General features: G+C 52.7%; 1 protein-coding gene across 3 annotated transcripts in view; it reads right to left on the bottom strand.

The window, feature by feature from the left end:
• BCR (BCR activator of RhoGEF and GTPase) overlaps positions 1–12,891 on the bottom strand; it is a 137,453-nt gene that overhangs the window by 16,070 nt on the left and 108,492 nt on the right. For all 3 annotated transcript variants that reach the window (XR_010156194.1, XM_016939532.4, XM_016939531.4), the window contains exons 13-16: positions 12,303–12,407; positions 11,511–11,585; positions 9,297–9,394; positions 6,777–6,908 (exon numbers count right to left, since the gene is read on the bottom strand). Coding sequence is in view for 2 of the 3 variants with exons in the window: in XM_016939532.4 (XP_016795021.1) it covers positions 6,777–6,908; positions 9,297–9,394; positions 11,511–11,585; positions 12,303–12,407 (410 nt within the window). In the remaining variant the exon portion in view is untranslated. The remainder of the gene's footprint in view (positions 1–6,776; positions 6,909–9,296; positions 9,395–11,510; positions 11,586–12,302; positions 12,408–12,891) is intronic.

Genomic DNA, 12,891 nt, shown 5'->3' with positions numbered 1-12,891 from the left:
AGCCTGAATGAGCCATTTGAGTGAGCGAGGCCATCCTGGTCCATCCTCAGACACCAGGAACCCGCTGTGCCACCCTAGTCATGGAAGGCTTCCTGTGTGCCATGCCTGGGGGGGGTCCCCAAGAACAAGAAGACCCCTCTCCCCAGCCTTCATGGTCTAGATCAGAGAAGCTGGAAAGGAAGGATGTGGCAAATGTGCCAAGAGCCAGGGCAGGCTTTGGCCCAGACTGACTGGTGGCTCAGATGGCACGGTTACTTGGGAAGTGAGGTCACGGGACAGAGAAGCCTTCACAGAGCAGGGGACATTGAGTCTGTATCTTCAGGGAGGGATTTTTCAAGGTGAAGGCATCAACATCCATCCAAGATTCATGGGACGGGGTATGGGACACATTGCTGGAGGGCTAGTCTGCAGCCTAGCCGAGTGCAGCGCAACAGGGACGGGGGCCCAGAGACACAGTCCCAGTGCTCCTGCACATCCTGGGCCAGAGAGGGAGTCACCACAGTTGGCAGAGCTGGGGAAATTGGAGCCTTGCTGCCATTAGGAATTTCTTCAGGTTTTTTCTGTCTTTTTTGAGATAGTCTCGCTCTGTCCCCCAGGCTGGAGTGCAGTGGCACGACCCTGGCTCACTGAAATCTCTGCCTCCCGGGTTCAAGCAATTCTCCTACCTTGGCCTCCCGAGTAGCTGGGACTACAGGCATGCGCCATCGTGCCTGGCTAATTTTTTTGTGTTTTTAGTAGAGACGGGGTTTCACCATGTTGGTCAGGCCGGTCTTGAACTCCTGATGTCAAATGATCCCCCCTCCTCAGCCTCACAAAGTGCTAGGATGACAGGTGCATCTCTCTTCATTTGCAAATTTTCTAGGTTGCTAAATCATGTTAGCCCTGTCTATTCTCCTTAGAGGGCAACATTCTATCAAGTCATAGACTTTTGTCTTCTCCCATTTCTCCTGCTCTATTTATGTGTCTTGCTGGGCTCACAACTCATGTTCCAGTGGGGGCATCAGAGTTCATTTTTGTTGTTGCCAATGTTTTATGTGAGCCTCGGGGATGAGATTTGGACTGTGAGCCTCTGCTTCATTTGAAGCTGGTGCTCTGGCTGGCTGGCCGGAGTTTCCCAGACTTCTCTGCCAGCCTGGGTTATGTGGGCACCTGACCAGGTACAAGCCAGCAGGTCTGACTGGGGCCCTCCTGGTGGCACCCTGGCAGCTGCTCTCAAGTCCCCACCACGCAGTGAGGTCCACCCATTTTCGGGTGGTCTCCCTGTTGGACTGCCCACTCTGCAGCAGCTGTTCCCCCCGAGAGCCCATGGATGTGCCTGGCAACAGCTTGCGAATGCAAAGATAACACCAAGTTGGGTGGATCTTATGTCCATGTGCACAACAGCACTGACCATGCCAGCCTCAGACTGGAAAGAACCCAGGCGTCCACCTGCTGGTGAATGTCTGTTAATCCATACAATGGAGTATTACTCAGCCTTCAAGAGGAAGGACATTCTGACACACTCTACAACATGGGTGAGCCTTGAGGACATGCTGCTAAGTGAAATAAACCAGACCCAAAAGACAAATGCTGTATGATTCCACTTACATGAGGTAGCTAGAGTAGTCAAATCCACATAAACCAGACCCAAAAGACAAATGCTGTATGGTTCCACTTACATGAGGTAGCTAGAGTAGTCAAATCCACAGAGGCAGAAAGTGGACTAGAGGTTAACAGGAGCTGGGGGCAGGAGGAATGGGGAGTTATTCTTTTTGCACCTGCCCCCCTGGGAGTTATTGTTTAATGGGTGTAGAGTTTCAGTTTGAGAGGATGAAAAAGAAGTTCTGGAGATGATGGTGGTGATGGCTGCACAACAATGTGAATGTGCCTGATGCCACTGAACTGCACACTTAAAAACACTTGGGACATTTTACATTGTGCATATTTTACAATTTTTTTAAAAAGGAAGGAATTACTTCTCAGCCTTCTGGCTAAGATACAAAGGCTGCCCATGGTGCAGGGATGCATGTGGGAGTCCAAACTCTGAACTCCCCGACCCCCTCACCATGAAGGCCCCGACCACCACTGGGCACATGCACAGCGTGGCGGAGAAGCCCCAGGCTTGGCTGGCTCCCGCCCCAGCCACCCCTGGGAACTTCAGCACCTTCATCTGTGAGAGGGCAGGTGCCTGGCTCAGCAATTTCCAGTGCATGTAACAGTACTTGCTTTGTGCCAATATGTATTTTACTATATATATATATAAACTCTAGATCCATTAAACAATGTATTAAATAACTTACAGATATAGATGTATGTTTTATGTCTCTGTCTGGATACTGGAGATAACACAGAGAATGAACTGGACAAAGACCTGTCCTCCACGTTTACTTTCCAGCAGCAGAGACAAACATAAGCCAAAATAAAGATCACGTCACGGGGGACGTGATGGGAGTTGGGGGAGGTATGGTCAGGTAAGGCCACGAAGGCATCGAGAATCCCCATTTGTATTTCAAGGATTATCTCAGGGCCATGTAGGTCTCGTCCACACAGCCATTCACCCGTGCAGGGGGGTCTGTGATGTGCCTGGGGGGCATTCCGAGACGAATGAGACATGGTCCATGTGGCAGAGGCGCCAATAGGAGAGAAACTTACGTAGCCCCTAAACAGTCTTGGAGCTAGGCGTGGTGGCTCACGCCTGTAATCCCAGCACTTTGGGAGGCTGAGGAGGGCGGATCATGAGGTCAGGAGATCGAGACCACGGTGAAACCCCATCTCTACTAAAAATACAAAAAATTAGCCGGGTGTGGTGGCAGGCGCCTGTAGTCCCGGCTACTCGGGAGGCTGAGGCAGGAGAATGGCGTGAACCCAGGAGGCGGAGCTTGCAGTGAGCCGAGATCATGCCACTGCACTCCAGCCTGGGCGACAGAGCCAGACTCTGTCTCAAAAAACAAAAAACAGCCTTGGAGAGGGGCAGGCCCCAGGGGGTCTGTTGCAGCAGGAACACAAAATGAGTGATGTTTGTTTTGAACAAATATTTGGGGAAGATTTAAAGGTGAGGAGGCTGGGTGCAGTAGCTCACGCCTATAATCCCAGCACTTTGGGAGGCCAAGGCGGGTGGACCACTGGAGGTCAGGAGTTCGAGACCAGCCTGGCCAACATGGTGAAACCCCGTCTCTACTAAAAATACAAAAAAATTAGCCAGGCGTGGTGGCACATGCCTGTAATAACAGCTATTCAGGAGGCTGCGGCAGCAGAATCGCTTGAACCCGGGAGGCGGAGGTTGCAGTGAGCTGAGATGGCGCCGCTGCACTCCAGCCTGGGCAAGACAGTGAGACTCCAAAGAAGAAGGAAAGGCAAAAGGAAAGGAAAAAGGAAAAAGGAAAGGAAGAAAGAAAGAAAAGGAAGGAAGGGAAGGAAGGGAAGGAAGGGAAGGAAGGAAAAGTGAGGAAACACATTTGGGCCAGTGGGACAGTAATTCACCCAGGTCACACTGAGTGTGGTGGGGGAGTGACAAAGACTCTCCTTGACGGAACTCATCTGGTCCCTCCAGCTCTTTATTCCAGCTAGATCCCATCCTTGGGCATGTTCTCAGGAGCCCAAATTTTGCAAGAATCCTGCTAAGTCCGTTTAGCCAGAACCCCCTGCCCTTGCTATCTGATCAGATTCCTCACTCCACGCCATCCCCTGGGGGAGATCGATCACTTTGGCCTGTCTTCAGCAAGAATCCTGTCGGGTCGGTTTCACCAGAATCCCTCTTCCCCCTGATGTTACTTCATCATTTTCCATCCATCAACCCCTACCCTGCTTCTTGGCTGCAAGTCCCCACTCATCCAAGTGACTTCAGCATTGAGCCCATTTCTAGGCCTTCCATTTCTAGTCTTTTCCCTATCACAATAGTTACTAAATAAAACCTGCTTTTACCACTTTAACTGCTGTCCAGCTCGGGTTTTTCTTCGACACTTACTGCTCTCCTCTTCCCCAGGATGGGGTGGGGTGCTCAGCCAGCACCCCTAGACTGACAGAGGAGCACAGGTCACGTGCATAAATACTTCAGTAGCATTGCAGAAAAGAGTTTCAAAAGATGGCCTGACATGATAACACAGGAAGAGGCCTATCAGCTCTTTTCTCTCTTTCACTGAGAGCCCCAGTTACTTAGCAACAGTACTCAGAGGCCCTGGTTCAAATCCAGCCACTCCCAGGATTCCAGTGATTGAAGATTTGGATGAATTGAGTCAATGGTTGGCAGAATCTGAACCTCCCTTTACCTGGTTTGATGAGCTGAAAAAAGGAGCCAGGCACCCAGGCTGTGAGTATCCCTGGGCTGAGCAGTGACACTGTGTCAGATGCAGGCTGGACTGTGGGGGAGGAATGCCCTAGGCTGGGTGGGGGAGACAGAAAACATGGAGAGGGAGAGAGAAGTGGGAGCGATGGGAGCACGACTGGCTTTGCAGTCTGCTCCCTCTACCTCCCTGAATACCCAGGGCCCTAATTCTGAGCAGGTTAGAGAAGCATCTCCTGAGTGTCAAATGAGCTCTCTCAAAGATCTGCTGCAAGGACCGAATGGGAAAGCACATGTGGCCAGGCACAGTGGCTCAGGCCTGTAATCCCAGCACTTTGGGAGGCTAAGGCAGGAGAATCGCTTGAACCCGGGAGGTTGCAGAAAGCCAAGATCACACCACTGCACTCCGGCCTGGGCAACAAGAGCAAAACTCTGTCTCAAAAAAAAAAAAAAAAAAAAAAAAAAACTTAGCCAGGCATGGTGGGGCACGTCTGTAATCCCAACGACTTGGGAGGCTAGGGCACAAAGATTGCTTCAGCCAGGAGTTTGAGGTTGCAGTGAGCTATGATCCTGCCATTGCACGCCAGCCTGGGAGACACAGTCAGATACTGTCTCAAGAAAACAAAGAACAACAACAACAACCAAAGCAAGCACGTGTAAAAAAGAACCTGAGCCGTGACCATCACCCAAACTATGACCATCATTTGACTGATGCTAAAATACTTCGGATCTCAAAGGAGACCAGCACTAAGTACTCCATCAAGAGTGGTGTGGCCCATCTGCGTGGTACAATCTCCCACCATGAGAATCCACACAAAGGCTGGCAGGGTGAACAAGACAGTGCAGTGGGACAGCGACAGGAGAGCTGAGAGCAATTTTTAGTTAATTTATTTTGTTTTAGACAGGGGTCTATGTTGCCCAGGCTGGTCTTGAATAGCTGGGCTCAAGCAATCCTCCCGCTTCAGCGTCCTGAGTAGCTGGAATACAGGCATGTGCCAGAGGAGTCTTTTTGCTTTTAAACCTGATCTCAAAGTATAGGGAGCCCCAGGAGGCTCTGAGCCACTGAGTTCCCTTATAAGCTTCCAAGGTAGAAAAACAGGCAGTAGCTGCACCTCCGAAGATGTGGCCAGCCAGGCCAGGGTGGCAGAAGTGGGTGAGGCCAGCACTTGGTAAAGATTTGCTGATCTGAATGAGAATGTGGGATCCATCAGCAAAGATGACAAGTGACTCAGGGAAGAGCCACCCTCTCCCTTCATTCTTCCTGGCACTTGGTTTTTTTTTTTTTTTTTTTTTTTTTTGAGACGGACTCTCGCTCTGTCACCCAGGCTGGAGTTCAGCGGTGTGATCTTGACTCATTGCAAGCTCCGCCTCCCAGGTTCATGCCATTCTCCTGCCTCGGCCTCCCGAGTAGCTGGGACTACAGGCACCCGCCACCACGCCTGGCTAATTTTTTGTATTTTTAGTAGAGACAGGGTTTCACGGTGTTAGCCAGGATGGTCTGGATCTCCTGACCTCGTGATCCGCCCACCTCGGCCTCCCAAAGTGCTGGGATTACAGGCGTGAGCCACCACGCCCAGCCTGGCACTTGGTATTTAACCACAAGAGGATTTTTACTTCCTGCTTAGGGAGGGAGACTGGGCTTCCTGAGGAGCCCTGTGCTTCTAGGGGCATGTGGAAAGCCAAACCCACTCCCTCTAGAGGCCTCTTGTGAAGATGGAAGGTCCTGGGAAGAGAGAGCTGTACCCACAACCCACTGATATAATGCACTATAAGGAAAGCACGACCAGGGCTTCCTCTCAGCTACCCCCACGGAATTGTGAGGGTGGGAACAGGAGAAACAGGGCCTGGGGCGCCAGCTATGATCCTCCAGGAAACCCTGGTGGCGTGCTCCCAGGGGCTAGACAAGCTTCTGAAGGACAGAGGGCCCAGGCAGTCTCCTTAAGAACCAGGGCCCCCTTGCTGGTCCTGTAGGGACACATTCTTGGTCTCACCTGGGGGCTTCCAGATTAGCCTGGGAGGAGACCTGTCTGTGTGCACCCTGTTCAGAGATACAGCTCTATACCCTAGAAACTGGGTCTAGACCACAGATAGGGGATGCCAAGCAGGCAGCCTCTGGGACCCCTGTGCTTGCAGGCAGCCTCTGGGACCCCTGTGCTTTTCTAAGAAGACTGGCACAGGATGGGCCAATTTCAGCCCAGGACACCATCTAACTGTTCCGCCTTTGGGTTCTCCTAAGGCCGGGCAGGAACTGAGGCCCCAGCTGCCAAACCAAGTTGAATGGAAATTCCTTTGGGAATGAGCCGACGCAACAGACACGCAGACAGAGGGTGGTACATCAAGACCCATCAAGACACATGCAGGCACCGGCTCAGGTCTCCCACAATGGATGTTTCCGAGCCACAGCTGCCCACCCCACCCCACCCTGGGTGCAAGGCCATCGCCATCTCAGTGTCCCCAAGGGCTGCATGAAGAAGGATGCCATGCATTGGGCAGGGGAGGGTAGGGATGGCTGCCTCACCTGGACCTGGCCCTTCCCCATGAGTCTGTCCGTGCTCTCGCCGTCCTCCTTGGGGATCTTCGTCTTGTTGTAACACTTTTCATAGCACAGTATCCTCAGGGTCTGGGAGCCCTCCAGCTCTATCTCAAATTCCTGCAGCCCCGAGGGAGAAGGGAAGTCCAGTGTGAACAAACGGGTCAATGTTATGGCTGAAGGGTCCTCTGAACCGGGGCTCTCCCTGCCGCCCTTGCTGGCCCAGAGAGACCAATGCCTGAGACCCTCCTCCCTTAGTCCTGGGACGCATGGAAGTGTTCCTTGTAAGCACCCCTGGCATGAGACTGTGGCCCAGCCTGGATGCTTCCAGAAGCTCCGACTGCCTTTCAAACCTAATCCAAACTCCTTACACCAGCATCTCAACGGGTGATCCCCACACCACCTTCCTCATAATCGCCAGGGTGCTTGTTAAGAGATATTTCTATGGGCTGGGCATGGTGGCTCACACCTGTAATCCCAGTACTTTGGGAGGCCAAGGTGGGCAGATCACTTGAGACCAGGAGTACGAGACTAACCTAGCCAACATGGCGAAACCCCATCCTACTAAAAATACAAAAATTAGTATGGTGTGGTGGTGCATGCCTGTGATCCCAGCTACTTGTGAGGCTGAGGCACGAGAATTGCTTGAATCCGGGAGGCGGAGGCTGCAGTAAGCCAAGATCATGCCACTGCATTCCAGCCTGGCCAACAGTGTGAGACTCTCCCTCAAAAAAAAATATTTCTATGGACTCTGGAAGATAATGATCTGTCGATGCAGGTTCACTTTTATGGTGGTGAGACTATTCTGTAAGATATTATTATGGTGGATACATGTCATTCCATGTTTGTCAGAACACATAACATGTGTAACACCAAGAATGAACCCTACCTAACGTCAACTATGAACTCTGGGTGGTAATGATGGGTTAATGCAGGCTCATCAACTGTAACTCATGTCCCACCCTGGTGTGGGATGTCCATAATTGAGATGGGGGGCAGGAGGTACATGGGAACTCTGTTCTTTCTGCTCCATTTTGCTGCAAACCTAAAACTGCTCTTTAAAAAATGAATTATATCTGAAAGGAAACAAAAGAGTGATCCTTGGGGTTGATACAGGAGTGAGAGGGACTTGGAGGAAAAACTGCTCCCCTAGCTTTCCAGTTGTCTGCCGTGGGTGTGTGGTGTTAACTCTCTCCTCCGTCACCCTGACGGTGCCATTGGTGAATCTGCACTTCACACCGAGGCGTGTGAGCGCATGGCTTCTTGGCGGGGAAATGGAGGAGGGTGAGGGAAGAAGAAAGCAGCAGGAATTTCTGAACCTGAATAGGGGAGGGGGTGGGTGTGTGTGTGCGCCAGGAACATGTGAGTGTCTCCAAGTCCAGATCTTCATGGACAGTGAGGGTAGTGGAGGTGACCTGCTACAATCTAACCCTCATGTCTTCATGTCTCCCCGGAGCTTCCGTGGCTGCCTGGCACCTGAACCTTTTGCACACTGCCTGGCACCCTCTCTTGTTGTCTCTGCTGGGTCGTGGCACTCTTGGTCTCTGCAAAGGCTTCTTCGATGGATCCCCTGTGGCTCTTATACCCCCTCTCATCACAGCTGCCACTCAGCCCTTTCTGCAGGGATGTCCAGAGCTACAATGACCAGGTTATTTTACTGAGCTCCTTGTGCCCTTGTACTATTCAAGCAACATGTCTAAAATGATCAAAGAGTAGTGGATGCTGAGAAAGGAGACCTGGGTTCCAGCCCCACTGCTCGATCCACCAGCCTTGTGACCCGTGTAGACCAAGCAGCCTGGGGGCTCTTGGCTTCCTCCTTCACAGGAGCAGGGGTGGGAGGCAGCTCTCTGCAGGCCCAGCTGGCCTCTACCTGCAGCGTCAAGAATGAGACCTTCGAGGTCACAGCTGCTGCAGAAGCTGGGAAATGGTACCTCTCATGGATCTGGGACTTAGTCAATACGGGCCTCTCTGCAATCATTCTCCTACTCCCGAAGGGGCAGGGCCAAATGGCTAAGTGACTCACACAGCAGCTCTCCAAGGTGGAGGAAGGCACGGCGACACACAATACAAACCCAACACCCTGAGACAAGCAAGCAGGACCCTACAGTCCCTGTCCCAGCCCCACCAGCAGAGCCCCAGGCTTCCGGAAGCCAAGAGGGTCACGGGAGCTCATTCCAACTTCTGCGGAAAAACACTATGGAAACCTACCAAGTAAACATAAGCGCTAACAAAGGCAGACAAAAAGCCTTTTTAAGTCTCTTTCCAAACACTTCTCCAGCAAAATAGGTGGCTTCTTTGTGATGACGGGGATGGGTAAGGTTTTCAGGAACAAGGAGATAAAATCTCTTGGACATGTCACCTACTGGCCCCCCAGGAGATTCCTGGAATTCAGCAGCACTGCCTTCGGGGGAAGCCCTCAGGGAGCCCCTGAAGGTTTAGATTATCTCCAGTGGAAAATATCCTGTGCCCCGCCTGGCAGGCTGGGCCCTTGTGGAATCAGTTCCTCACCTCGTTCCAGTTTGGCTCAGCTGTGTCCCTGTAGACGCGCGTCTTTGCTTTATTCACAAAATACCCAAAGGAATCCACCTCCAGGGTGCAGTACAGATCTGTGGGGAGAAGGGGACATGGAGAAGGTCACAGGTCTTTTCCACATCGCCCACATGGTCTATAAGAGCAGGTGTTATTTGCAGAATCAGAAAAAAAAAAAAAAAAAAAAGGTTTTAACTTTCTTTTTAAAAATTAAACACCTAATTGTGGTCTGGCATGAACACCAGCACCTCATGCGATGCCCCTGCCCGCCCTGTGGAATTTCCCTGGGTGCAGCTGGGAAACGGGACTTCCACAACATTCGTTCACTCAGTCAATCCACAAACCCCAGCTAAAGCCCCTAGGATGAGAAGGGCCCTGCACTGGTGGGGACAGAGAGGTGTACACGCCATCATTACACAGTGATGCCACAGCAGAGGGCAGCCGTCCTGGGGGATGTGGGAAGCTCCTACAATCAGAGCAGACCCCGCTGTAAGTATTATGGGGCAAAGAGTTAAGGCAAAGGGGACTCCAGGCCACTGTGGGGCACAGGAAGCAGCTCAGTGCTGGAGAAGTCGTGGGGTGCAGGGGGAAGGGAGGGAGGCGAGGCCTGGAGAAGAGTGGGCTGGGCTGTGGGCGGTAAGTTGCAGGGTGGGGTTTGCATTTTAGAAAAACTACCTGAGACTGGGGATGGAGAGGCCTGGTAGTGAGGACCCTTTCTGCAGGGATGTCCAGAGCTACAAAGACCAGGGAGGAGGCCACAGCCAGGGCCTGGCCAGGCAGCCAGAGATGACTAAGAAGCCTCACTGATGGAGAATGGCATTTAATGGAGGGAGAGTGGACCACAGTTTCTGGCTTGGCCACGCGGGTGGATGGTGGTGCCCCTCAAAGGGACAGGACATATGAGGAACAAGTTTGGGGTCCATGAATAATAGGTTTGGTTTGGGGATGCAAGGTTGAGTGCATGGGGCAAGGAAGAGATAGAAAGAAAGGTAACAGGGAGGCAAGGAGAGACAAGCCCGGGACCACGGGGCAGCGTAGGGTGTCACGCTGTATTGCTCACAGACAGGACCCGGGAGGAGATGCAGGGAGGCCCACGAGGGAAACACCAGCGTTTATGAGGCAGCCAGAGACAGGGGCCCAGGAGAAAGATTATGTTATGAAGGTGCAATCTGCATGTCATGTAATTCATCCATTCCAAGTGTAGGGTTTAAAGAATTTTAGGAAATGTAAATGTGAGCACAAACAGCACCACAATCTTTTCACGACACTGCTCTCACCTAAAAAGTCCCCTTGGGTTCATCTGCAGTTAGTCCTCTCTCCCAACCCCATTCCCCAACAATCCCTGGTAAGCTTTCTGTCTCCACATTTTGCTGTTTCTAGGAACTTTTTTTTTTTTTTTGAGGCGGAGTCTTGCTCTGTCGCCCAGGCTGGAATGCAGTGGCACAAGCTCGGCTCACTGCAACCTCCGCCTCCCGGGTTCAAGCGGTTCTCTTGCCTCAGCCTCCCAAGTAGTTGTGATTACAGGTGCCCACTGCCTAGCCTGGCTAATCTTTGTATTTTTAGCAGACACAGGGTTTCACCATGTTGGTCAGGCTGGTCTCCAACTCCTGAGCTCAAGCGATCCACCTGCCTCAGCCTCCCAAAGTGCTGGGATTACAGGCATGAGCCACTGCGCCCGGCCTCGAGAAACTTACACAGTGCAACTGATGTGTTACCAGCCTTCACTGTTCTGACAGCTCTAGTAGCTGGGGGAGACCCCCACTTAGAGGGAAAGGAAAAAAAAAGTAGTATCCATCCAGCTCGACAGAGCAGCCAAATCTGCTCTGCTGTGGGGTGAAGGTGCACTGCTGACAGCCCTCCTGGCTTGGACCCAACACTCCTGGGCACCCCAGGGGATGTCTGTCAAAGTCCTTGCCAAACCCCTGCGATTACATGATCCACCTGCAGGGGGCAGCTCACCAGCTCCCAGGATCTGAGACAGGCTAGGGGAGAGGGCAGAGGCCACTCCGGGAAAAACAATTCCACACCCAGAAGGCATCAACCAGCACAAACACTCCACAGCGGCCAGGGTCAAAGGTGTCCCGTGGTCATCTGAACAACCTCCCTGTTTCCCCACACCCTGCCCAATTAGTCCTTCCTGGGTGGAGACCCTGGCTCGGCCGCTGCAACCCTCCTCCCCAAACCAGTACTTACTTGAACTCTGCTTAAATCCAGTGGCTGAGTGGACGATGACATTCAGAAACCCATAGAGCCCCGGAGACTCATCATCTGCGCAAGAGACCAAAGAGGTCAGCTTCTGTTGTCCCGGTAAAGGGAGGCAGGTGACAAGCTAACTCTGCTTCAAAATCAACCATCCGGTGGACACTGTGTGGTTGCCATCTGCCTGGCACAAGGCAAGCCAGTGTCATGGGCCAAAAACATACTCATCATGATTTCTGTCTTGGGGATCTCAGGATCCAGTTGGTTTCACAATACAGGCAAACCAGTGACTCAAAGTGTAATAACGTTCCAAGGACAGCAGAGGGGGTCGGGGTGACGTGGGATGTGGGTGGGGTGCGTGTGGACACATGTGCATAGCGTATGCTGTGTGTGTGACTGAGCATACGTGCAACAGTGAATGCAAAACAGCTTGACCAAAAGTGCCGGCTGGCAGGTAGCTGGAGGAGAGGAGGGCTGGGAGGACGGGAGTGGGGCCAGATCCAAGGCACAGAGCATCTGAGGAGCGTCTGCTGCAGCCTTGTGACTAGGAATAGAAGCCGTGCATCTCCTCAACCACCCAGCAGCAGCCACTCAGGGAGAAACTGCTCCTAACCCACCTTGTCCACTCCTGGGAGGAGACAAGAGGCCCTAACAAGCATAGCTCTTCCTTCTGAACCAAAGTCCACTAGTCCCATCAAAAGTGCTAACAGGAAGGGGGGATCAGCCTTCAGGCTAGCTGCCTGCCCTCCCTGCAGGTGCCCTGTACATGGAGACAGGGGGGCCCACCTTCCTTGTTGATGGTCAGCGGAATGCTGTGGACGGTCTGGAGTTTCACACACGAGTTGGTCAGCATCTGCAGCTCCACGGATGTCAGGGAGAAGCTTCTGAAACCTGGGAGGTTGGAAAAGAGGTGCACCAATTGGTCAGTCTGCTCCTTGGCCCTCTGGCCCCTCCCGCTGGACCTCCACCACACACCCTGGGGAAGGGGCACGGCAAGAACTGGTGCCAGGGCTTGGGGGCTCAGGAGAGGGCACTTGGCTCTCAAGTGCAGTGCTGGTCTGGCAGCAGAGTGAGGTGTGGCCCTGGAGAGCCCAGGCCTGGAGGAGTCTTAGCATGAGACTTACAAACTCACACACATCCCGCGCTACCTAAGCACAGCCACAAGGCAGGTCTGAGAATGAGTGGCTGGACTGGGAGCACCTCCCTGTGAGGTCTCCTCATACAGACAGCAGCATGGCTCTGCCCGTCCTCTGCTAACACAGGCCCCCGTTTCTCCACCAGGTGAGGAAAAGGGGCTTATTTCTGGGCATAATGCTGAACAGGGAACAGAGGCTGCCACTCTGGAAATGGCTGGGGCTCCTATGTTATGACAGGA

This window comes from Pan troglodytes, chromosome 23 (assembly GCF_028858775.2).
Source record: "Pan troglodytes isolate AG18354 chromosome 23, NHGRI_mPanTro3-v2.0_pri, whole genome shotgun sequence".
Taxonomy (NCBI): Eukaryota; Metazoa; Chordata; class Mammalia; order Primates; family Hominidae; genus Pan; species Pan troglodytes.
Note: the sequence above shows the minus strand (reverse complement) of the source record. Positions and strands in the feature narration are given on the sequence as shown.